At 37.0% G+C, this 27,500-nt stretch overlaps 2 protein-coding genes across 5 annotated transcripts in view; one reads left to right on the plus strand and one right to left on the minus strand.

Moving 5' to 3' along the window:
• Toll-9 overlaps positions 1 to 26,764 on the minus strand; it is a 43,153-nt gene extending 16,389 nt beyond the window's left edge. The window contains exons 1-4 of the mRNA XM_067110792.1: positions 25,507 to 26,764; positions 10,046 to 10,205; positions 8,473 to 8,648; positions 7,825 to 7,947 (exon numbers count right to left, since the gene is read on the minus strand). Of these exons, the coding sequence (XP_066966893.1) occupies positions 7,825 to 7,947; positions 8,473 to 8,648; positions 10,046 to 10,205; positions 25,507 to 26,433 (1,386 nt within the window). The 5' untranslated portion in view covers positions 26,434 to 26,764. The remainder of the gene's footprint in view (positions 1 to 7,824; positions 7,948 to 8,472; positions 8,649 to 10,045; positions 10,206 to 25,506) is intronic.
• The window catches only part of LOC136842887 (beta-1,4-glucuronyltransferase 1-like), a 285,173-nt gene that overhangs the window by 141,555 nt on the left and 116,118 nt on the right, over positions 1 to 27,500 (plus strand). For 3 of the 4 annotated variants that reach the window (XM_067110795.1, XM_067110799.1, XM_067110797.1), the window contains one exon: positions 16,072 to 16,134. The gene's annotated coding sequence lies outside the window, so the exon portion shown is untranslated. Of the gene's footprint in view, positions 1 to 10,030; positions 10,167 to 16,071; positions 16,135 to 27,500 lie in introns of those variants that run through there. The other variant, XM_067110796.1, reaches the window with a different exon arrangement.

Here is a 27,500-nt window from a genome sequence, read left to right on the forward strand (position 1 = left end):
CCTTATTATTACCCATATTAGATTATGGAGATAATACGCAAACCATCATAGTGATGAACGCGCAGGGTTTAGTTTCGAGTAACTCAAAAAGAAAGATAGAGTTCTTAGAAGAACTAACCCAAAATGAAAAAATAGAAATATTGAATATAAGTGAAACCTGGTATTCCCAAGAGACTGGTAATGATGACCAGATAAAGGGTTTCCAAACTTATAGATCAGATAGAAAAAATAGAAATCAAGGGGGAACCGCGATATATGGGAGAGATGCCAATCAAGGAAAAATCTGTGAGAAATATAGTAACACAGAATGTGAATTAATAGCGGTAGAATTTGAATATGAAAAATTAGTGAACATTGTAATATATAGACCCCCTAATACTAAAGAGTTTGACATAATAATTGAAAAATTGGATGAAATATGTAGAAATCACAAGGACTGGACTATACTCCTAACCGGAGACTTTAACTTTCCTTTTGTAGAATGGAAAGAACGAATAGGAGACTGTGGTTGTATTTATACATATAAAAAAGAGAGCAATAGTAGTGCAGAAGATAAGAGGCAATTTGAAAAGCTATTAGATATGCTACTAGAACATAACATTCAGCAAATAAATCACCTACCAACAAGAAAGGATAATATTTTAGATCTAGTATTTGTGAACGAGGTGAACTATGTTAAAGAAATAATAGTATATAACACGAGTATTTCGGACCATAATGTCATAGAACTAACAGTCCGTTCCAGAACATATGAAAACAGAGAAAAGCAAGAAACGAAAAAATGGGAAGGATATGGAAAATACAATTTCTATAGTAAGAATATAAATTGGTCAAAAATAAATGAAGAATTAAACAAAGAATGGGAAAACATATTTGTAAGTGATGATATACAGGTAAATACCGATATATTATATAAAATATTAGAGGAAATAGTGGAAAATATATACCGAAGAAAAAGTAAACATCAGTCACGAATTCCAAGAGACAGAAGGATCTTGTTCCAGAAAATTAGAAAGTGGAAAAAGCTCTTGCAAAAGAAAAGAATGCATGGAAAGTGATGGAACTAAAAGTAAGATAGAAAATGCAGAACAAAAGATTATACAATCAAAAGAAAATGAAAAAGGGAACCTAGAAGAAATGACACTACAAAATATCAAGCAAAACCCTAAAATTTTTTTTATTCATATGCAAAAAGATGAATAAAATAAGAGTAGAAATAGGCCCTCTAAGAATTGAAGGGCGATTAACGAATGAAAAAAGGAAATATGTAACATATTAGCAGAAAGATATAAGAGTGAATTTACACCTAGAATTGAAAATGAAGATAATGATACAGAAATAAGAGATGAAAATACTGAATACTTATCAGATATAGATATTACAGAAGCCGATATTGTGCAGGCTATTAATGAAATTAAAAATGGATCAGCAGCAGGACCAGATGGAGTACCTGTCATATTGTTAAAGAAAGTGGTTCATTCAATCGCAAAAAGCCGCTAGCAATATTATTAAGACAAAGTATAGATACAGGCAAGATTTATGACGAGCATAAATTAGCATATATTACTCCTACTTTCAAAAGTGGTTCAAGACTAGAGGCAAGTAATTATAGGCCTGTGAGTCTGACATCTCATATTATGAAAGTATATGAAAGGGTAATAAAAAAATATAATGAAACATTTAATGAAAAATAGATTGTTCAATATAGGACAACATGGTTTTGTACCGGAAAAAGTACACAAACCCAACTGTTAGTCCACCATGAAAGCATATATAAAAATATGATAAATGAAAAAGATACAGATGTGGTTTACCTAGACTTTGCAAAAGCTTTTGACAAGGTAGATCATAATATATTAGCGAAAAAAATTAGAAAACATAACATTGTTGACAAAGTAGGAAGATGGATAAAAGAATTTTTGCAAAACAGAAAACAGATAGTGATTGCAAACGATGAGAAATCGGATGAAGCTACGGTAATATCCGGTGTACCACAGGGTACGGTGTTAGCTGCATTGCTGTTTGTGATTATGATTGCAGACATAGACAGTAATGTTAAGGACTCAGTAGTAAGAAGTTTCGCAGATGACACAAGAATAAGTAGAGAAATTGCTTGTGATGAAGATAGGAACTCATACAAAGAGACCTAAATAAAATATATAAATGGGCAGAGATAAATAGGATGGTATTTAACTCTGATAAATTTGAATCAATGAACTATGGTGATAAAGTAGGAATGCTATATGCATATAAAGGACCTAATAATGAGACAATCACAAACAAGGAAGCAGTTAAAGACCTTGGTGTGATGTTGAATAGGAATATGTTATGCAATGATCAAATAGCAATTCTATTGGCAAAGTGCAAAGCAAAAAATGGGAATGTTGTTCCGGCACTTCAAAACAAGAAAAGCTGAACACATGATTATGCTTTATAAAACGTACGTACGTAGTCCACTTGAATATTGCAATATAATATGGTACCCACACTACCAAAAGGATATTGCACAAATAGAGAGTGTACAAAAGGTCATTTACAGCTAGAATAGAAGAAGTTAAGGACCTTGACTACTGGGAAAGACTACAATTCTTAAATTTATATAGTCTTGAAAGGAGAAGAGAACGCTACATGGTAATTCAAGCATGGAAACAGATAGAAGGAATTACCGAAAATATCATGGAACTAAAATTATCAAAAAAGAGCAAGCAGAGGTAGATTAATAGTGCCAAAAACTATACCAGGAAAATTAAGGAAAGCACACAGGACATTAATCCACCACGCACCAGCATCGATAATGCAGCGTCTATTCAATGCGCTACCAGCTCATCTGAGGAACATAACAGGAGTGAGCGTAGATGTGTTTAAGAATAAGCTCGACAAATATCTAAGATGCATCCCAGACTATCCAAGACTGGAAGATGCAAAATATACCGGAAGATGCGTTAGCAACTCTCTGGTAGACATCAAAGGCGCCTCACACTGAGGGACCTGGGGCAACCCGAACGAATTGTAAGGTCTGTAAGGTCTGTAAGGTACCTTCTGTTACTTCCTAATGAGCACCATACTCTTTGGAAGTTTGAGTTTCAAGTTAATGGCCCCTGTGGTGGGCTTGTTGCATAAGAATAGGGTTCTTCATCTTCTCAATAATAATAATAATAATATGTGTTTGTTCTTGACTTGGTTAGAATCGACCTCAGTTTCCCCCTAAAGAAATTCTTCTGCTGGTCCTGAAATTCGGTTCAGTCCTCGCTGGCCGAATTTGAGTGATTCGTCAGTCCCTCCGTTGATTGTGTTCCATTCTCTGCATATTTCATTTTATTTATTTATTTATGTAAATTTGTAATTTGGTCTTGAAGACGTCGCCGATGAGCGAAGAAAAGGTCCGTCGACTGGAATAAGTAAATGGAAAGAAACGTGAGTCATTTTTCCTTATTCCTGAGAGGCTTCCCTGAAGGAAAGAGAAGACGAATACTCTGATTCAAAGTAGTCTTCATAAGGAGATAGTATCTGCGAACAGTGCCATTGCCGTCAATAAGAATTTATATGTATACATATAATATATATACATATAATATATATATATATATGTAGTTATATATATATATATATATATATATATATATATATATTATATATATATATTTATGTATGTATATTTGTATTCTATGCACTGATGTTAAAAATATTTGAATTTGCTCACTGCCCTTACCCTATTCTAAGGTTCCGTTTGCTGAAGGATGTTATGTTCAGTGAGAACACCGTGTTCTCATTTACCTCCCAAAATCTTAGGCATTTCTCTCTCTGACTAAAATTCTGAAAAGCGTGTGTGTTTACGGGAAGGACTGAACTCTGTACTGTCTACAGAAACTGCTAATGTGAAGGACAGTAGATCAAGGCATAAAGAAAACAAAAAATAAAATAGAACGTTGGAAGAAAAAGCTGGAACTCTTTAAATGAAAATACCAGGAATCGGACATTGATAATTTATTGACTGAGTTCAGTAACTGCCGTTGCACCGGAAGAGGTAGTGGACTTTGGAAAGCAGTCCCGCCGAAACTTGGGTTGCTAACTCCGTATAGATATTCTTATCAGGGAATGATAAGACACTTGCCTTGAGTGTGACTGCAGGCATTACTTAAGGTTCTTTGTGGCGTCCCTTCGTCCCCTAGCTGCAACCCCTTTCATCCCTCTTACTCTACCAACGTTCATATTCTCTTTCTTCCATCTTACTTTCTTCAACCCTCTCCTAAAAATTGCTTCATAGTGTGCGAAGTTTTCCTCCGGTCACGCTTTTAAAACCTTGTGACTCTCGAGTTCCCTTTCAGCGTTTACTGACCTCATAGGTCCCAGGGCTCGGCCTTTGGCCTAAATTTTATGTTCCATTGCTGAGTAATGTGAAGAAGTCTCATGAGGTCGCTGGAATGCAGACATGAATTTCAAAAATATTTTTAAACAAAATCAGCAATTGGAAAGTTCTGTCGCTGATAATTGCATATATTTTACTGATAATTGCATATATTTTGATAATTTTTTTTTCCCGTAAGGGGTAGCGCCGCCAGTGTACCTCACGCCGTGCACTGTAGGCATTGCATAAGGTTCTTTGCGGCGTTCCTTCGGCCCCTAGTTGCAGTCCTTTTCATTCCTTTTACTATACCTCCGTTCATATGCTCTTTCTTCCATCTTACTTTCCTCAACCCTCTTCTAACGATAATTTCAACAATATTTTCAGCGCTGAATGATCTCATAATAGGTGGCCTTTGGTCTAAAATTTAATATTCCACTTCCGACAAATAAACGTCTGAAAATGATAGACAAGTGGACGAGTGACTCTGAAAACGGACTGAGGAACGATCTTTCCCTCGGCCGGAAATATTTTTCTTCTGGAATCATCTCCCAGGGCCGGAAAAATTTGGCAGGCTGCGTCATTCTTCCTCTGACGTGATTGGAAGCTGCTGGAGGTGTCATAATTTGACGACGCTCTCTTTTTCTCTCTCCTCCTCCTCCTCCTCCTCCTCCTCCTCCTCCTCCTCCTCCTCCTCCTCCTCCTCCTCCTCCTCCTCCTCCTCCTCCTCCTCCTTCTTCTTCTTCTTTCTTCTTCTTCTTCTTCTCTTCTCTTCTTTTCCGGGTCCTCCTTCCTTCATATTGCTCATCCATAAGTCATAAACGCTATGATCTTCGAGAAGTATTTTTAGGAAGTCTCTCTCTCTCTCTCTCTCTCTCTCTCTCTCTCTCTCTCGCTTTTAAGTGCTCGTTATATCTTTAAATTCGCTGCTCGTGTTGATATTAAAATTGATTATATATTTGTTCGGTTTTAAGCTGCATCAGATGTTAGCTTTAGATGAGAGAGAGAGAAAGTATTTTAGAACTCCGCAGTTTAACTCTTTCCCGAGAGAACTTTTTTTTCCTAATTTCGAAAGCCAATAAATTTTTATGTGTATTGCGTAAAAAATAAAAAAAAAACATTACCAAGTGGAAGAACTTGAGAATGTCTCATGAAGTGCTCTTCATTGGCACTGCGCTGAATTTCTCGAGCCCACTGGCTATTATCGATATATCGATCAGGTATTATTGGGTTCCTGTTTGTTGAAGTTCGGTTTCTTTTGATGGCAGTTGTAGTTATTCATTGGAGGGGTGGGTGGAGCTCTCGGCTAGCGCGCTGTTGGCCTAGCGTTCGACTCTCCGAGCGGCCAATGAAGAATTAGAGGAATTTATTTCTGGTGATAGAAATTCATTTCCCGTCATAATGTGGTTCGGATTCCACAATAAGCTGTAAAATAAATCGAATCCTTCGGGCCAGCCCTCTCTAGGAGAGCTGTTAATCAGCTCAGTGGTTTGGTTAAACTAAGGTATACTTAACTTCTTTGTTGGCTGTTGTAAAATACAATTGGAAAACAGATTCATTCTGATAGATCGTTTCCCTGCAGGGGGCTAGTGCCGTCAGTGCACCTCATGCGGTGCGCTGTAGGCGTTACTGCAAGGTTCTTCGCAGCGTCCCTTTCTTGGGCCCCTTGCTGTAACCCCTTTCATTCCTTTTGCTGTGCCTCCGTTCATATTCTCTTTCTTCCATCTCACTTTCCACCTGCTAACAGTCGATTCACAGTGCAACCTTGAGGTTTTCCTCCTGTTACACCTTTCAAACCTTTTTACTGTCAATTTCCGCTTCAGCGCTGGATGACCTCTCAGGCCCCAGCGCTTGACCTTTGACCTAAATTCTATATTCGGTTGTATTCTGTCAGCCTCATACTACAATACAGAATGATCATCTTCCTTGAATAACTTTTCCATTATGTGTGCGTTGCATCATCGTACCGTATGCAAGAATGATTTGCATTGCCTATCCGTCGACTGAATTCACTGTAGCACACTCCATGTAGCGGTTATTTGTTGAAATTCATGCCTGTGCGTACGTAACCGCAACAACGAAACTAACTACCCTTGACTGCAACGCCGTTCACGGTCAATCCCAAAGCAATGCACCTTCACACACACACACAAAAACAAAGCAATAAAATAGCATGGATATCATAAATGTCTGCTTACATTTACCTGAGATAACAAGTTAGAGGTCGTAACGGCTCGTAAACAGCTAACGTAAACACGCTATCTCGGATTCCACAAGGTGTCAAGACTATCCACGGAGACTTTTTTACATTTTACTAGAGTGCCGTTAGCTCAGCTAAAATCAGGCGCCTTCTTCTCGTGACCCGGGGATACGAGAAGTATATAATATTGCTAGGAAAATGAACGGCTGTGTTGAACGCGTAAGTAAAATGCACGATGTGTGTCTGTATATGTTTATATATACATGTATATATGTGTATATATATAATATATGTGTATGTATGTATATATATAAATATATATCTTTTATATACATATTTATGAATATATATATATTATATATATATATATATATATATATATATATATATCACTGAATCATGAAAATATAGAACGTGATGAATATGTAAAGACAAAATCCACGATGTAAAGAGAAACAACCTTCCTGGATTTTGTCTTTACACACACACACACACATATACATACACATACATATATACATACATACCTAGTGCCATTATTCTTATAAGTTCAACGTCGCCGTTAATTTTCCTAACAATATTATATATATACTAAGGTCTCGTGTCCCCGAGACGCGAGAAGAAGGCTGCTTTTAGCTTCGCTAATGGCACTCTAGCAAAAGTCCCCGTAAATATTAAATATCCTTTTATCTTCAGCAAACTTAAGTAGATTATCACGATATCGATGCATTTTATTGCATTTAGATTTGTGTGTACGAAGGTGCATTGCTTTGTGAACTCAAAAACTGTGACCGGTGTTTTGTTCGCTCTTCGGCAGTCAAGGGGAGTGCCGTTGTCGCCGTTTTACGTATATGTAAATTTCTTGTTTAGAAAGACGTTACACATCCATAATGAATATACGTCGAATTTGATGTCTTTGCTTTATGTAGAAATGGTGATTTACATACATATGTATATATATATATATGTATATGTATGTGTATATATATATAATATATATATATATATATATATATATATATATATATATGTATATATATATGTTTATATATCATATCTATGTATATATACATATATATATATATATATATATATATATATATATATATATATATATATATATATATATATATCTATATATATATATATATATATATATATATATATATATATATATATATATATATATATATATAATGCGTAGATTACAGTTATAATTTCCTGGCTAGGAAAAATGATGATAAACAGTAAAATAAAACTTGAAGACTGACGCGAAACTCACCGAATAGATGCGGGAGTACATAAGGTTGAGAATCTTTAGCTCGGGCATTATGGGAAAGGACGTATTGTCCAGGCACGTGAAGGCAGCTGCGTGCAGGTCAAGTTTTTCTAGCGTCGCGTTGACCTGCATTAGAGAGAGAAAGAGAAGAAATAGATGTATTAGTTGTTTATCTTTGTTTTTGAATGTTTTCAAAACTCGGGATATTAATCTGTATCTAAAAAAAAGCTTGTTTTGAAAGAACAAATTCAGCCATGTTTTTATTCACAATGAAGAGAGAGAGAGTGCTTAAAATGTATGGCGAAATTTCACATGACAAAATATCTAGGTATATATGATAAACAAACTCTGCTTGATTGTATTGAAACGTAAAATTTCTTCTGCCTGCTTTTGACTTTATCGTTAAAAGATTAAAATTGTTGATGTAGTGTTGAGGAAAGTATTCAAAGCACAATCATCATACGCAAACAAATGATGAAAGAGAGTAATAAGATTAAAGATTTATATGTTTAAATATATATATACATATATATATATATATATATATATATATATATATATATATATATACTATATATATATATGTATATATACACACACATACACACATATATATGTATATACATATACATATATATAATTTATTCGTACCAAACCCAGGGCAGTCTTAGGGACGGTGGCGTAATTGTTTTGTGCCAGGTAGAGTTCCCTCAATTGTCCATCTTTGAGAGGCTTCAGAAACTTGGCGATTTGCAAGACATCCAACCCCGTGTTTGCTGACAGGTCCAGCACCTCTAGGTGGGGCAGATAGGACAATGGTTCGCCATCTGAAAGAGAGAGAGAGAAGTTTTTTAGTTTTTGCAAATGCTGCTCAAGCTACTGAGGATTTTCTTCTGCTACGACTGCTTCTACTATTCTACAGCTATTCCTACTACTACTACTACTATTTTTACTATTATTACTATTATTGTTAGTAGTTGCATTTTAGAACGATCTTAGGCTCCTCTCTACTATTGAATCAGTATTTGTGAGTGTCCATCTTTTGAAGACTTATTTCTGGCTACGTTAGCAGAGAGAAGGAATGACTTTGCTCCACGCTCAAATATTTGGAGATCAAATGACTCTTCCTGCCTTCCCCGTAGGGGGTTAGTGCCATCAGTGCACCTCACGCGGTGCACCGTAGGCATTACTTAATGTCCCTTGCAGCGTCCTTTCCTTAGCCCCTAGCTGCGACCCCTTTTATTCCGTTTATTGTACCTCAGTTCATATCTTTCTTCCATCTTACTTTCCTCAACTCTCTCCATAAAAAGTAGACCCTGTTTTGACAAACTGGAGTATCCCATTTATTTATTTAATTACTTATTTATTTATTTAGTTATTTATTTATTGAGTTTTCATGTCAGTGTGTCTCAGTTTTTGATACTCTTAACATATCAAGACTTTAGCTGTCTGCATTGTCAGATTTTCCAACAAAATTAACACAAAAGATGGGCCAGTTAGAAGCTCTGAATAATATCAAAATCTCTGAAGCCCATTTTCTCGGAATGAGGAAAAATTGGCTTACGTCAGTTCGTCAAACTGAGGACGAATTGTTGCATAGTGCACCTGCAAAAGGTTTTCCTCCTGTCACACCTTTCAAACCTCTTTTACTCTTAGTTTCCGATTCAGCGCTGAATGACCTCATCATAGGTCCAGCGCTTGCTTAGCCTTTGGCTTAAAATCTATATTCTACCCTGGCCTAAATACTATATTCTGTTCTATTCTTGGCCTGTGGCCTAAATTCTACATTTAATGCATTCTTGGCCTTTGGTCTAAATTCTACGTTCTATTCTATTCTTGGCCTTTGGCCTGAATTCTACATTTTATCCTGTTCTTGGCCTTTGACCTAAATTCTATATTCTATTTTATTCTTGGCCTTTGGCCTAAATTCTGTATTCTATTCTATTCTATTCTTGGCCTTTGGCCTAAATTCTGTATTCCATTCTATTCTTAGTCTTTGACCTAAATTCTATATTCTATTTTATTCTTGGCCTTTGGCCTAAATAATATATTGTATTCTATCCTTGTCCTTTGACCTAAATAATATATTGTATTCTACTCTTGGCCTTTGACTCAAATTTTATATATTCCATTCCATTCTCTCTACCTTACAGCAAGTGTCAAATAAATATGCCACTTCAGTGGACTAGCCATGACCAGTCGCACAACACAGTAGCGAACTCACGAAAGTCGCAGAGCGAGCAGTTCTTCATGTAGAGCCTCCTGACGGGCGAGTTCTTCAGCGGCTTGAAGAGCTTCTCTGGCAGGTAGCAGAGGGGGTTGTGGTTCAGACCTATGGTCTCCAGGTAGGGCATCTTCACCGGTTCCGAGCCCATCGGGTCTGGCTGTGGGGAGAGAGTGGGAGAGTCGGGAGTAATGTTAGTGGATATCGTTTTCAGTTGTTGAATTTGCTAATAATAGTAATAATTGAGAATGAGAAGGAGAATCAAGCAGGTTCTCGAGAGCTCTCTTTTATTTATATATATATATATATATATATAATATATATATATATATATATATATATATATATATATTTTTTTATCTTATTTATATATATACAGTATATATGTGTATATACTGTATATACACACATTATGCATACATACATATATATATATATATATATATATATATATATATATATATATATATATATATATATATATATATATATATATATATATATTTATATATGAATTTTATCACATCACCGTGATTCATATGCAAGCATTAAGCTGCAAACGTCCTTTAATATCCAATTCGCTCTGCCTCGGAAATAATATATTTTCATATATGTTACCCGAAGGGGAATTTTTTAGCTGATAATAAGTTCGTCGTCTCGTGGGCTCGAACCACAGAAGACAAGAACTCAGACAGTGACGCCTTGATGGCCGTGTCGTTTAAGGCGTCACTGTAGTCCTGTGGTTCGAGCCCACCAGACGACGAACTTATCAACTAAAAAATTCCCCCATGGGTAACATATATGAAAATATATTATTTCCGAGGTAGAGCGAATTGGATATTAAAGGACGTTTGTAGCTTAATGCTTATATACTGTATATATATATATATATATATATATATATATATATATATATATATATATATATATATATATATATATATATATAATATATAATATCTTACATCTACACCACTATGGATTTCCTCACCAATAATACTAATAATAGTAATAATAATATTTTGTATTTTCAATTGGGGGACATATTTTTTTCTTTTCAACCAGCTAACGAAGCATTCTTTGCCACTTGATCTTGACTGAGATGTCACCGAAGAGAAATAATTAATTTTATTACGGTGACACTCTTTGTCCTAATTCACAATGCAATATTACGGTTCAAGACATATGTCATTAAATAACTGACCTACATTTTCATCTGTTTATTTATTTGTTAATCTATATTCTCATAACTAATCTCTTCTTTCTGTATTTCCCATTACCTTCCGTTACTTCTTTCAAATGAACACCATGTTAAGCATGTCATTGAATAACTTCCCTACATTGATATATATTTATTTTTTAATCAGTTAATTTATTTTTTTCTTTCCTAATAACTGACCTCTTCTGTATTTCCTAATACCTTCTGTTACTTCTTTCAAATGAACACCATAAAATTCTTTGGAAGCTGAAATTTCAAGTCAAAGGCCCCTGTGGTGGGCGTGTTCCATCTGAATAGGGTTCACCTTATGAAAAGTCATATTAATAAAGACGTCTTTAGGACCAATCGATCTAAATGACTTCTAAAGCATTTCAGAATTGCGCGGACACCAGCATCTTAATGTACAGTACATTCCTAACGAATTACCGTGGAAAATGTTTCAGAAAGTTCGAAGTCATTCAAAGCAGTCGAAATTGAGCGGTTTAGGCGATTTAACTCAGAGTTCAAGTATCATGTCTACCGAAAGCGTCTTCGTAAGATGAACTGATTCCTTTCCGTGTTCAGGACACAATAAATCACTAGGGATTTTAATGGCTGCAAGGACAGCCTGATAAGCAGTGGTATTACGCGTGAACACTGCGAAATCACGTGATCAATACGCCACATTGATCCTCTAAAAGCGTATGCCTTTGTGCTTATTTATTTTTTATTTCATCCTAATCCTTCGGGCCAGCCCCATGAGAGCTGATAATCAGCTCAGTGGTCTGATTAAACTCTTTTAATAATAATAGTAATAATAATAACAACAATAATAATAATAAGTATCACTCATTGATGTCGCAGTACCACGGGACACCAGAGCAGATGAGAAAGAAAGAGAAAAAACTGGTAAGTATCAAGACCTGAAAATCGAAATAAGAAGGATATGGGATATGCCAGTGGAAATCGTACCCATAATCATAGGAACACTAGGCACGATCCCAAGATCCCTGAAAAGGAATCTGGAAAAGCTAGATGCTGAAGTAGCTCCAGGACTCATGCAGAAAAGTGAGTAAAGTGATGGACTCCTAAGGAGGCAGGATGCAACCCGGAAGCCCCCCACACTATAAAAACCACCCAATCGGATAGGACGACGGTGATAGACCCCCAAAAAAAATAATAATAATAATGGCAGAGTAGCAGGAAAAAAAAGTAAGCATACCTTAGTTTAACCAGACCACTGAGCTGATTAACAGCTCTCCTAGAGCTGGCTCGAAGGATTAAACTTATTTTACGTGGCTAAGAACCAATTGGTTACCTAGCAACGGGACCTACAGCTCATTGTGGAATCCGAACCACATTATAACGAGAAATGAATTTCTATCACCAGAAATTAATTCCTCTAATTCTTCATTGGCCGTCCGGAGACTCGAACGCGGGCCCAGCAAAGTGCTAACCGAGAACGATATCGACCCGTCCAGCGAGGAACTAGAGTAGCAGGGAACCTGTCAGTTGTACAGTAGAATAGGTCGGAAATATTCCTTGTATTGAATACAGTATTCTCCCATTACTATAATATCTCGTAATTAGTATTATTAATGTCATATATTGTCTTAAAATTGGTATTAACACAACAGCGTAATGACAGTTTGCCACCAAAATGCATCAGCTTCCCATCAAATGTTTACCTCAGTTTCCTTTCATGTTGTGACAAATATGCAATAAATAATGTATGTTTTGTCAACGATGGTCTGTACACTTGGTTTTATCAAGAAGGGGATAGAAAAGAACAAGGGGATCCCCAGTCAAGTCTTACTTACATTTTCTGTAGACCAGAATATAAAATTTCTATCATCGTTATACTCTTCAACCGTATTGCTGTGTGATTATTTTTAAAATTAATTATCATTAAAGTCCAGTCAGGTATTACGTAGATTTTCTGTAGAACAAAACAAGATTTTCTATCATCGTTATACTCTTTAATTATGTTTCTGTATAATTGTTTTTAGAATTAATTCGTTATTATTATTATTATTATTATTATTATTATTATTATTACTGTCGTCTATTTTTTTATCGCATTCCAATCCGCTTACCGAAATCATCATGCGCCATGTCTGTGTTTATATGCATCCCGTTACCTCATCGCTACGTCGTACAGGGAGATACCTTTCTGACACGAATTACCCCCTTGTAAATCCGATGCCCGTGAATATTGCAGCTTTAATCTTATCTTGCGGATAATACGCGGACTTACCCCTATTTTTACGAACATTTCAAGACTGCAACTGGAATTTGTGTATCTTATCTGACTGGCTTACGGAGAGGCGAGAGGTATGGCTGGAGCTTGATGTATATAACATGTTTCTTTTAAGAGTAAGACTCGCTTGAAATGTTTTCAGAGGTCGTGCGGTGCGATTGACCAGTTGACCAGCGGGAGACTGGAGTAAGGTCAAAGGGCGATTGGTCAAGAAAGGCCCAGGAAAGATTTCAATCATAATATTTATGATTAACTTATATTATGGTCTTTCAAATGTCAGAATTTCTTTCCCTTCTTCCGATGAATTGTGGTTCTTTGCGGCGTCCCTTCGGCCCCTAGCTGCTGCCCCTTTCATTCCTTTTACTGTACCTCCATTCATATTCTCTTTCTTCCATCTTTCTATCCACCTTCTCCTAACAATTGTTGTATAGCACAACTGCGAAGTTTTCCTTCTGGTTACACCTTTCAAACCTATCTACTCTTAACTTCCCTTTCAGCGCTGAATGACCTCATAGGTCCCACCTTTTGTCCTTTGGCCTAAATTCTGTATTCCACTCCATTCCATAACTATTCGACGAATAGCGATCTCGTAACTTTGATTAACAATAGGTAGATTCATGCGGAAAATCGTTGAACTTGAAGCGAAAGCAATTATCAGTGATTTAGATAAAAGTTTTTTTTCGGAACTTGGATAGAAAGCTGTCTGGTATTTGAAATACAGGGGAAAAGCCTGGCTTCTTACGGTCTAATATTCTCAGCAAAGCAAAAGACATTTGAAAACAATCGTACAACTTAAGAAATACCTCAGGATGGTAATGATTTGGAAAAAAAATAGATCACTGAGTTTAGAAAACTTATCAGTCAACAAAAGTCGGAAATTCAGTCAATGAATGGAAGATATTGATTAAATCATCTGACCTTGATTAACTGACCGTAACGCTTAATATGCATATTGAAGACACCTGTTATACCCAGTAGAGGGGTAGTACCCTCAGTGCACCTCACGAGGTGCACTGTAGGCACTACTTAAAGGTCTTTGCTACTTGAGGTTCTTGGCAGCGTCCCTTAGGCACCCAGCTGCAACCCCTTTCATTCCTTTTACCCAACGTCCATTCATATTCCCTATCTTCCATCCTGGTTTCCGTCCTCTCCTAACAGTTGATTCATAGTGCAACTGCTTTGAGGTTTTCCTCCTGTTACACCTTTCAAACTTTTTTACTTTCAGTTTCCCTTTCAGCGCCGAATGACTCCATCATAGGTCCCAGCGCTTGACCTTTGTCCAAAATTCTATATTCCATTCCATTCCGACACTTTATATTTAGCAACGAATAAGAGAGAGAAAAAAATAAGGATGTTCCAGGCCGCTCTCTTCCCGACTCCCGGTCAGCATCCTGCGAGCGCATCTTCCCAGTTCCGTCTAATTGAAGACGTTATCTCCAGACGCTGTCCTCAGTCGAGATCCCATTAGCTACACACATTCCCAGTTTGCGTTGGCTGAAAGGGCTCGACTTAACGACCAATCAGATACGCAGCTTCAGATACGGAACTCGCGAGTGGATTTGCCAGAAGTGGTTCTTGATCACTTGGTAATCATTAAGGAGAGAGAGAGGGGAGTGGGGCGGTTCGCCTTACATTTCACAAATTGGATACCCTCCTCTCGTGGAACATTCAGATGCCTTGGCACGATTCGCCCCGTAAGGGGGTAGTGCTATCAGTGCACCTTATGCGGTGCACTGTAGGCATTACTTAAGGTTCTTTGCATCGACCCTTCGGCCCTTAGCTTCAGCCCCTTTCTTTCTTTTAAGTGTACCTCCGTTCACATTCTCTTTCTTTCATCTTACTTTCCTTAACCCTATCCTAACAATTGTTTCATAGTGCGACTGCGACGCTTTCCCCTCGTTACACCTTTAAAACCTTCCTGCTGTCAATTTCCGTTTCAGCACTGAATGACCTCATAGGTCCCAGCGCTTGGCCTTTGGCCTAAATTCTATATTCTTTTCCATTCTGTTCTATTGGCACGATTCGAGTAAAAGAGTAATATATAATATTACATTGCAAATTGGTTCGATGATTTATTCTGTAACTTCATGCTTTGGGCAGACATCAACTGTAATGCTTGTTTATTTAAAGTTACAATATGCAAATTACATTAAGCCAACAGTATCCTCATTCAATAGCATCCTGACCTTTTTTGCTGCAACTTGTAGTTTGTCAGCTGTCAACTGACCAAGATTTTAAGCTCTAGGTTCCCTAGCAGAAAATTAGTTTGTAGGCAGTCTTTTTAATTACTATAATTTTTTAATATGTTTTTTGTTAATATTTTTTACTATTATTCTCAATAATAACACTGTCACGAACAATAATATAATTACTGTTTTTTCTAGTACTACCTCAGCAACTGTGTGGATATTGTTAATTATCATTTTTATCAATTTAACTCTTGTATCTAGTTTGTGCGTATCTATTGTAATGCCTCTATTCTGTATATTCCATGAATATGGCCTCGTGCTGAAAATAGATTATTATTATTATTATTGTTATTACTTATAAACTCTCCCTCTATTTCAGGACAATTTGAAGAGAAAATGGAACGAGGATTCAGGATCTTCATGCACGTAGAAGCAGAGGAAGGTGAGTAGAGGCTGCTTCTAAATCACTTAAAGTAGACTTAGATTTTCCGTAGTTCCTGGAGGCAAAGGTGACAGAGCCCCGCCCACTGGGTGCTTCGAAGAGGCTGATTTTTTGGGTTTAAAAATTATATTTGAATGACGTCTAAAAATCTCAGCTAGATCGTTGTGTATTTCTAACATTAACAGTAAAGATAATAATTCTGATTCAAGATTCGAAGTTTATCGAAATGTCCCCATATTGACGAAGTTTATAAAGATGTCCCCAAATTGTCGAAGTTTATAGAAATGTCCCCAAATTGTCGAAGTTTGTAGAGATGTCCCCAGATTGTCTGTTTATAGAAGTGTCCTTAAATTGTCGAAGTCTATAGAAATGTCGCCAGAATGTCGACGTTTATAGAAGTGCCCCCAAATTGTCGAACTTTATAGAAATGTCGCCAAATTGTCGGTTTATAGAAATGTCGCCAAATTGTCGAACTTTATAGAAATGTCCCCAACTTGTCGAAGTTCAATTCTATAAGAGTAACAACCACTCAAACACGAAAGACTCTGATACAAGAAAGAGCCAGTATCTAATGATTATCAAGTAAAATTCTTTAATGATGATAATCTCTTGCCTGCTAACTCTCCAGCTACGATAACAAAACTTTATACTTAGGATTTATTAAGGGAGTGGAAGGGAATAAACGAGTTATATGAGTTATATCCGTATGAGAAATAATGTCTTCCCTTTAGAATTGGTATAAATATTTTTAGAGTTGCCAAAGGTTCGTCAGTATGGATAAGAAAGTTAAAATCTAAAAAAAGAAACGGTGAAATTTGAACAGGCGTATAATTCATTGCACTCAAACGGCGATATCATATCTAATCTTCGCGATGCGTAATGTGCTTTCAAATAATAAAAAAAATCCTTGTACAATTAGCAAAGAACTTTGTCTTTACACGATGTGCTATCAAACGCACTGAAAGTAAAACAACAAGCTTTATCTTTATGCAGTTAGTAAAGACAACTTTGCCTTTACATAATGTGCTTTCCAACTCACTGAAAATAAATAAAAAAACTTTCTTTGTACAGTTAGTAAAGACAACTTTGTCTTTACGCAGTGTGTTTTCTAACTCACTGAAAGTAAATAAAAAAACTTTTTCTTTGTAAAGTTAGTGAAGACATCTTTGTCTTTACACAACGTGCTTTCAAACCCACTGAAAGCAAAACAACAAACTTTTTCTTTGTACAGTTAGTAAAGACAACTTTTTCTTTACACAGTGTGCTTGCAAACCCACTGAAAGCAAAAAAAAACTTTGTACAATTAGTAAAGACAGCTTTTTCTTAACACAATGTGCTTTAAAACCATCGAAAGTAAAAAAAAAAAAAATTCTGTGTACAATTAGTAAAAACAGCTTTTTCTTCCTACAATCAGCAAACATTACAGAGAAAGCGTTGAGCCGCCTGCTTACAGTTTTGAAGAGCATTTCGCTCCGTTACGACTGTGACTGTCGTCCCTTTTTCCCAGAAATGCGATCTATTTTAGCGAAACCGCCCCCCCCCCTTTTTTTTTGCCTGGCGGGGAAGAAAAAACTGTAAAAATAATTTTATTTTTTCTTGCGTCCTTTCTCGATACGTACACACTATATTATATGTATATATATATTATAAATAAATATATATATATATATATATATATATATATATATATATATATATATATATATATATATATTCATACATGGGGATACTCCTAAGGCTTCAGCCTGGGCAGGCTTACTGTTGAGCATACCAGATTCCAACTTCTTTTATGACTTGTGTGGTTCTTTTGGTGTTTGTGTGTGTGAGAGAGAGAGAGAGAGAGAAGAGAGGATCTCGTACATAAATGATTCTATAAAAAGTTTTCTCAATAAATTGAAAGGGCATCAGAGAAGAAAAGGACAAACTGTCGTTGCCCCCCTTCAAATGACCCAATAAGAACTTTCAGGTTCAAATTGACTTTCTCTCTGTCTCTCTCGCCAGAAATGTTCTCAGGAATAAGGAAACGTTCTAGAAAATATACAGAACTTACCCATATTTTCTCTGTCTCCTTGGATAAATTCCAGAATTAAGAAAAATATCATAAGACGTAATGATTCTCTCTCTCTCTCTCTCTCTCTCTCTCTCTCTCTCTCTCTCTCTCTCTCTCTCTCTCTCTCTCTCTCTCTCTTTTCCAAGAAAGCATACAGAACTTACCCACATTTTCTGTCTTTACATAAACTTTTAGGATTAAGAATATTATAACACGTAATGATTCTCTCTCTCTCTCTCTCTCTCTCTCTCTCTCTCTCTCTCTCTCTCTCTCTCTCTCTCTCTCTCTCTCTCCTCAGAAATCTTTTTAGAAATAAAGAAGTGTTCCAGAAAATATACAGAACTTACATTTTTTCCATGTTTAAACTTTTAGAATCAAGAAAAATTTAATACGCGATTATCTCTCTCTCTCTCTCTCTCTCTCTCTCTCTCTCTCTCTCTCTCTCTCTCTCTCTCTCTCTCTCTCTCTCTCTCTCTCTCCTTTTTCAAGAGTGGACTCTAACCACCTTTACAAATGAACCAGATTACAAGAATTCTCGTGGAGAATTCTTAATCTTAGGTCCTGGTATTTTTCGGAAGAGTGAGACCACACTTTTTTTATTTATTTTTTGCCAGAAAGTTCGTATTTCATTTTATGCTCGGGAGGAGGGAGAGAGAGAGAGAAAGAGAATCACGTCTTATAATATTTTTCTTAATTGTAAAAGTTTTGGGAAGGTATACATATTTTCTAGAACGTTTTCTTGTTCCTAAAACGATTTCTGGAGAGAGAGAGAGAGAGAGAGAGAATCACGTCTTATAATATTTTTCTCAATTCTAAAAGTTCAAATGTGGAAACGTTTTCTTATTCCTAAGAAGACTTCTGGAGAGAGAGAGAGAATCCACGTCATATAACAATTTTCTTTATTTTAAAAGTTCAAATGTGGAAATGTTTTCTTATTCCTAATTGTAAAATTTTGTTTGGGAAAGTGTGTAGCCTATATTTTCTAGAACGTTTTTGTATCTTATTTCTAAAACGATTTCTAAAAGTTCAAATGGAAACGTTTTTTCTATTCCTAAGAAGACTTCTGAGAGAGAGAGAGAGAGAGAGAGAGAGAGAGAGAGAGAATCACGTCTTATAATATTTTTCTTGATTCTAAAAGTTCAAATGTGGAAACGTTTTCCTATTCCTAAGAAGACTTCTGGAGAGAGAGAGAATCAGTAGAGCATAAAAAAAGTTAAAGGCCTCTATTATACTTGTTCCGAGGAGGGACACAGGAGGCTCGTGCTCAGCAACGACAAGAAGAAGGAAGGAAAATTGAATGTTATTTTGCTGGAAAATTCCAGATGCCTCCAAGTGTGGGTCAGCCAGTTCCCCCAGAGATACACCATTTATTTCATTTATTTACACATGCTACAAGGAATGAAGCTGCGAGGCTCATGCCTCTTGGCAGCTCCCTGTCCCCTCAATGGAAGAATTGCCTCACCTCAAACAAGATCATGGGAACGGTGTACTGTTAGCTAAGTTCAGCATGGTACCCACCCAGCTGCGAGCCATACCATATAAAGGAAAAAGGCTCCCAGTTCAGTGCCGTCCCAAGCGGGGGTACTTTTGGGGGGAGGGGGGGTTGGAGTCAGGGAGGGTATCTTTCCGTGAAATATCTGCCAAAACCGATTGTGAACTGATATGTTTAAGGTCAACAATAAAAAATGTCAGGAGAGGGTTCTTTGTAAACAGCGACCCCGACTGGGGATTAAACTGAGAATATATATATATATATATATATATATATATATATATATATATATATATATATATATATATATATATATATATATATATGTGTGTGTGTGTGTGTATATATATATATATATTTATATATGTATATATATATGTGTGTGTGTATATATATATATATATTTATATGTATATATATATACTTTGTAGCGTATGGCATAGCTAATGTATTTAAATACTGCACACATTTTCATATACTGCCTTTTACATTCATACACACATTATATATATACATACATCCACGATGTGTATGTGTATTTTGAAGTGATCATATCTCCATATGACCTAACTCATCATGATCCGGATTCTGCAGTGATAAAAAAAAGCCGCTGCCTCTGTTAACCTCACAGTTCATCTAAAAAAAAATCATATTCATACGTGACACTTCCGTCAAAGCGAAATGACCCCAAATATCAAGGAACCGGAAATTAATCAAAATTTCTTAATAACCACAGGAAGGTAATTTTGAAAAGTCAGGAAGAACATTTTAGAGTTTACGAGTGGAGAAAATCGAACAGAAAAAATATGAATGACTTGTAGCCAACAAAAGGAGAGTTAGCTTTAATTTTCGTCGCTCGGGAATGTAATATTCACAGTTATAAAAAAAATATAACAAAAACCTTTATTTTTTTTTCATTAAACTTCAAACCACAGGATGTAACTTATTTTCCCATGGAGTGGCAGACCAGAGCAGTTTATCATCAGGTTGTGATATAATTGTGACACAACCGATTGCGTTGTTATTAAATTTATCATTAGGTTGTGACAACTGTGACACAACCGATTGCATTGTTATTAAATTCATCACCAGGTTGTGTCAAAACCGATTTCGTTGTTATTCAGTTTATCATCAGGTTGTGACGTAATTGTGTCACAACCGTTTCCATTGTTATTAAGTTTATCATCAGGTTGTGACATGATTGTGACACAACCGATTGCATTGTTATTAAATTCATCATCGGGTTGTGTCACAACCGATTTTATTGTTATCAAGTTTATCATCAGGTTGTGACATGATTGTGTCACAGCCGACTGCATTGTTATTAGATTTAACAAGAAGAGATTTAACAACAATGAAATCGGTTGTGTCACAGTTATGTCACAACCTGATGGCAAATTATTCTGGTCTGCCACTCTAAGCGGAAATAAGTTACATCATGAGGTTTGAAAAAAAAAAAAACTTTCGTTATGTTTTTTTATAACTTGTGAATATTAATTCCTGAACGACGAAATAATAATAAAGATATCTCTCCTTTTGTTGGCTGCAAGTCGTTCACATTTTTTCTTTAACCACTCACTCGGTTTTATTAAAATGGAATCGCGACTCAAAACTAATATCGAGGGAACAGAGCCATAGCGCTCACGTATCTCTCTCATTAAGACGCTCTTCAGACAAAAGGTGATATGGCCTCCTTTGTCTTTAAACAACCCCCTTCCCCCCCTCTCAGACATTGTTCTTTCAATACATTACATCCAGAACCATTGTTCTTTCGTAGGAAGGGTTGTAAACTTTCTCTTCGTGTTGTAGAATGAGCTGAGGTTTAGTCTTCTCGGCGGGGTGCTCCAGACTATGATCATCATAATCCCCGTAGGGGGTTAGTCCCGTCATTGCACCTCATGCGGTGCACTGTAGGCTGTCTTTGCAGCGTCCCTTCCTTAGGCCCTTAGCTGCAACCCTTTTCATTCCTTTTATTGTACCTCCTCCTCCTTTCCTCATCCCTCTCTAGCAGTTGTTTCACAGTGCAACTGCGAGGTTTTCCTCCTGTTACACCTTTCAGACCTTCTTTACTCTCAATTTCACTTTCAGCGCTGAATGACCTCATAGGTCTCAGCGCTTGGCCTTTGGCCACAATTCTATATTCTATTCTGTCCAAACTATCATCATCGTGGGGATTTGAGCGTCAAATTTGGGACTGTCCCCTAAAAAAAAAAAATTAGTCCTGTGGGAGAAAGCGAACCTTCACCTCCAAAGTCTCAATTTTTGGTGGAGGGAGCATTGAAAACCGCACTGAATTGATTGACAGGTCTCGTGTCAGGTTTGGGACATTTCCTTAAAAACAGTCCCATTAGGGAGCGAACTTTCACCTCCAAAGTCTTACTTTTCTTTCTTTTTTGGGGGCGCCAGTCAAAACCACACTGAAATGATTGACAGGTATCGTGTCAAATTTGGGACAGTCCCTTAAAAAAATTAACATTAAGTCCCATGTGAGAATGCGAAGTTTCACCTCCAATGTCTCTCTTTTATTTTTTTTTTATTTAATTTTTTTTACGTCAATCAAAACCACACTGAAATGATTTAAAGGTGTCGTATCAAATTTGGGACAGAGCCCCCCACCCCCCAAAACAAAAAAAATCTAGAATAAGTCCCGTGATAGAAAGAGAACATCAAACATAACAAATTGCAGCCCTCTGGCCTCAGTAGTTTTTATTTTATTTAAGGTTAAAGTTAGCCATAATCGTGCTTCTGGCAACGACATAGGATAGGCAACCACCGGGCCGTGGTTAAAGTTTCATAGGCCACGGCTCATACAGCATTATACCGAGACCACCGAAAGGTAGATCCATTTTCGGTGGCCTTGATTATACGCTGTAAGCGGCTGTACAGAAAACCCGATTGTGCCGAAGAAACTTCTGCGCAGTTTTTACTTGTTTTTCAACGATGACATAGGTCAGACGAAGCTAATCTACTTAAACCACTGTACAAAAATGGCTTTCCTGAATAACTGATAGATAAGGTCTTCAGAAAGAGCTCAGTTGTGTAGTTTGGAAACACGGAAGAGAGAAATACGCACGCGGTAGTCGAGGAGTGGGGATCTTGGCACTCGGATGTCGCAAAATTGACACTCCTGTCAATGTCCAAGAGTCATCACATTGACAGTCACTCGATGACGGGGGAAATTGTTTTTTTCTTTTCAGCAGCACCAGACGGATGAGAATCATTTTCTGGCTTTTTTTTGCCGTTTAGCTGACTAGTGTTTGTTTCGAAAAATTCAAAACTTTTTGTGTATTTATATATATATATATATATATATATATATATATGTGTGTATATATACACACACACACACACACACACACACATATATATATATATATATATATATATATATATATATATATATATCTGATTTATATGTTTTATATGTATATCTGATTTATAGTCATATTTATATATATATATATATATATATATATATATATATATATGTGTGTGTGTGTGTGTGTGTGTGTGTGTGTGTGTGTATGCGTGTAGATCTACTGGTCACTTTTTATTAACCACAAAGCCCTCTTTAAGTTCTCGAATTCTTCACATTTTGGAAACGCTTGTCACTGCGATGCCCAGTACCAAATGAAGGTAAATAATGTAGCTATACTGATGCCCGGCCGGGACTCGATCTCAGATCGGGGTATCAGCACGAGGCAACGAGTTACCTGGCCGCTTAGAAAGGTGTATGAGGGCGCTACTAAAAATTAACTCTACGGGTATAACATTCCACATTTCACTTACATCGACCATTTTCTCACAGCGATTCTCGCTTGGCTTTGTCATCATTTTTAAAAGATTTATAATATCAGCAGAATTGTTTATTATTTTTATAACCCCGTATGTATTGCATGGACCGTGTAGTAATTATCACTGTCTATTTTCCCGTCTGTCTGTCCAGATAATTTCATATTTCTCCTGGTAATTTTGCTCATATTAGTGAGATTGTCTAAATATAATTTCCATTCAGCACCTCTTAACTTCGATGATTTTTGAAGGTCGTACAATTTGTCTTTTTAATTTTTCACGATGGTTTTTCATGCGTTCACGGAACTGCCCTCAAATTTAGTATGTTGCTCAAAATACATTCCGGCCCCCTTAGGGGGTTAGTGGCATCAGTGCACCTCGCGCGGTGCACTGTAGGCATTGCTTTAAGGTTCGTTGCAGAGTCCCTTCGGCCGGTAGCTGCAGCCCCTTTCATTTCTTTTACTGTAACTCTGTTCATATTCTCTTTCTTCCATCTTACTCTCCACCCACTTCTGACAATTGTTTCACAGTGCAACTAAGAGGTTTTCTTTCTTTTACACCTTTAACACCTTTTTACTCTCAATTTCCCTTTCAGCTCTGAATGACCTCATAGGTCCCAACGCTTGGCCACTGGTCTAAATTTGATATTCCAATTCCAATTCCAAATACATTTCGGCATTGGTCCAGCGCCTTCAAGTTTAAGGTCACACGGTTTTATACACAAACATACATACATATATATATATATATATATATATATATATATATATATATATATATATATATATATATATATATATATATACATAAACTACATGTATAAGTGTGTGTATGTATGTATTGTGCGGGTGTATACGATTCACGAACTGTCTCTCAAATGACTTCCATATCGCGTGCGGGAGCATGTTTATATTTGTGTGTAGGTGTAAGTGTGCATAGTAACAAGAGGTAAATTTTTATTGCATGAAGATAACTACCTGTATTTTTTTTTTTTTTTTTTTTTTTGCAATAACAGCTTCTGGTTTTTCCTATCATTTACTCATATATTGTTGATTTGTTTTTGACGGAAAATCTGTGGAAGTCATGTTGCAGCAAATGATTTAGGAATTCTCTCTCTCTCTCTCTCTCTCTCTCTCTCTCTCTCTCTCTCTCTCTCTCTCTCTCTCTCTTAATAATCTTAAATCTCGACATAACTGATGTCTTTTTTAACGGAAAATCTTTGGAAGTCATGTTACATCAGATGATGTAAGAATTTCTCTCTCTCTCTCTCTCTCTCTCTCTCTCTCTCTCTCTCTCTCTCTCTCTCTCTCTCTCTCTTAATAATCTTGCATTGTGACGTAATCGATTTTTACATTTTTACCGCATGGCAACTGTTAGTTAATAGTCACTTACCGCTTCAAAGTCTCTCTCTCTCTCTCTCTCTCTCTCTCTCAGAAGATATCCTGAACCATCCAGTTTATTAAGTATTCCAAACCCCTTTGTGAAAGCGGCGTTATAATCATAACTTTTAAATTAGGTTTTTCGTTTCAGTTAACCTCAAATGTTTCGTGCGAATTGGAATCACTGATGCATGATATATATATATATATATATATATATATATATATATATATATATATATATATATATATATATATATATATATATATATATTATATATTTATATTTATATTTATATATATATATATATATATATATATATATATATATATATATTAGAAATAATCAACACACAATCACGTGTGGAACAGTAATAAATTTCTGGCTCACATCAGGATTGAACCCAGGTCTTTCAATTGAAAGGCAAGGGCGCTGCCCACTAGGCCATGATGTGAGTCAGAAATTTATTTATATTATATATATATATATATATATATATATATATATATATATATATATATATATATATATATATATATATATATATATATATATATATATATATATATATATACAGTATATATATATATATATATATATATATATATATATATATATATTATATCTAATTGTTAAAGCGTAGTCCACTGCCACCAACCGGATAGGACAAGTAGTTGTTCTGGAGGTCCAGGTGCCTGAGACTGTGGGTGTAGTTCGGGTTGTTGTCGTCCTGGAAGACCATGGCGAAGCTCCACCCGGAGACGAAGTTGTTCTTGAGCGACAGCATCGACAGATCCTCGACGTACTTGAGAGTCCTCCCGTCGAAGAAGGTCAGGACGCCGTCGCTGAACGCCAGGCCGTTGAGGGTCCGCGGCAGGTTGGCGATCTGGTCGTGCGTGACCTTCAGGATGGCCGTGTCGCGGAAGTACAGCTCGTTGATCCGGCGGACTCGGAACTCCGGTATGACCGTCAGGTTCGACCCCGAGCAGGTGATGATGCTCTTCTGGACCTCCGCGCTGAGCATTCTGTAGCACCCTTCGGGAAGGCGGGGCCCGTAGGGGGAGTCCACCGACACTTCGGAGTAGTTGCGATGCTTCGCCTTTATTTCCGCGAGGTGAGTGTTCAGGCTGTCTGGTAAGGCCATTGACCTACTGTCGACTTGGCCCACTGGCAGGAAGGTGCACCTCGATTTCAGTTCCCTGACGTCCTCCTGCAGCTCCTCCCTCAGCTCCTCCTTCATGTCCTCCAGGCTTTTGGTAGGACCTCCCTCGGAGGTCTGCGGGTCATCATAATATCGGCTTTGGGTAACGCTTTCAGACGATATTTCCTGTACGGGTTCTCTTGTAGACAGGCTCTCACCAGACGCATCGCTTTTCCAGGAAGCCTCCTCTTCCGGTAAGTGACTCGTAGCTGTTGGGATACTTTCCAGCGATGGCGTCTGTCTCTGAAAATGGCTGTCTTCTGGTTTTAGGGGTAGCCCAGAGGTGGGCTTGATAGCAGCAGCTGTCGAAACAGACACCACCAACAGGAGAATCAGGACCGCAAAATGCGCAGTCCTCATTCTTCGCAAGAGAAGGTACGTCATTTCCTGGAGCCCTTCAGGTGTTATCCATCAGTAAGAGGGCCTTTAATCCCACGTGTGAGTAGAGAGTGACCACAGAGCACAGTTTCCCAAAGGGGAGTTCACGGACTGCAAAGTGCGGGTATTTAGTATTAATGAGAATTAAAAGTCACTAAACTTATTTATTTCAAGTGGGCATCACAGAATCAAAACCTTCCGTGTACAGCGGCATTTTACACAACAACACAAGGCGACCTTTGAGTTCAGCGTTGTCTCCGAGTCGATTCACTTCTTATCCATTATCATTCCTCCCTAGATAGAAGAGCTGTGGTATCTTCCCACTGTTATGTGAGCACTGTTAGAAAAAAAACACAAAAAAAGCGACAGAAAAAAATGCAGACACTTAATTCGACTTTGTTTGCCAAGGGGTCGATTCTTCTTGTTAGTTTCCCCTGGTCTCCCCTTAGATTCGTCCTCGCTTCTCCACCTCTTCAGGAGCAGGACGCTGTTTGTGATGACGTAACGAGGAATAACGTGACCGGGGGTTGTTTTTTGGATTGTTTTGAACCCGGGGCGAAAATAACCTCAGCAACAGCTGCTTATTTTCCCTTATCTCTTAAGTATGCTTTTGAGAGACATCTACAGATAATGCAGTCTTCGTCGACTTCACATTCAGTGACTTGAAAGCCTTACGAGTCATATGTTGAAACCAACGAACGCACTTACAGTATTATTATTATTATTATTATTATTATTATTTTTCTGCTTTGTTTCGGAAATGATTAGTAGCTCACGTGAAAAACTTCAATACTTTTTGTTGATGTTGGTAAGAACATGACCTTTTCTGACTGGTCTGATACCCACCCGTTAACATAACCACTTTCTGAATGTCACTATTTCACTTCTGTTCCCATATTCAGTCAAGATTCACGACAACGATTCTCAGTGAGCTAAAGGTGTCGTCCAGATTTGTTACCATTAACACTTCCTCTAAGCCCCACAGATAGCGCGCAAACGGTCGCTCTCTTGACGCAGGAAAACCAACACTGACTTGTGGGGTCTCGAAAACACGGGGCAGCAGTAGCCATTGC

Source organism: Macrobrachium rosenbergii, chromosome 10 (assembly GCF_040412425.1).
Source record: "Macrobrachium rosenbergii isolate ZJJX-2024 chromosome 10, ASM4041242v1, whole genome shotgun sequence".
NCBI lineage: Eukaryota > Metazoa > Arthropoda > Malacostraca > Decapoda > Palaemonidae > Macrobrachium > Macrobrachium rosenbergii.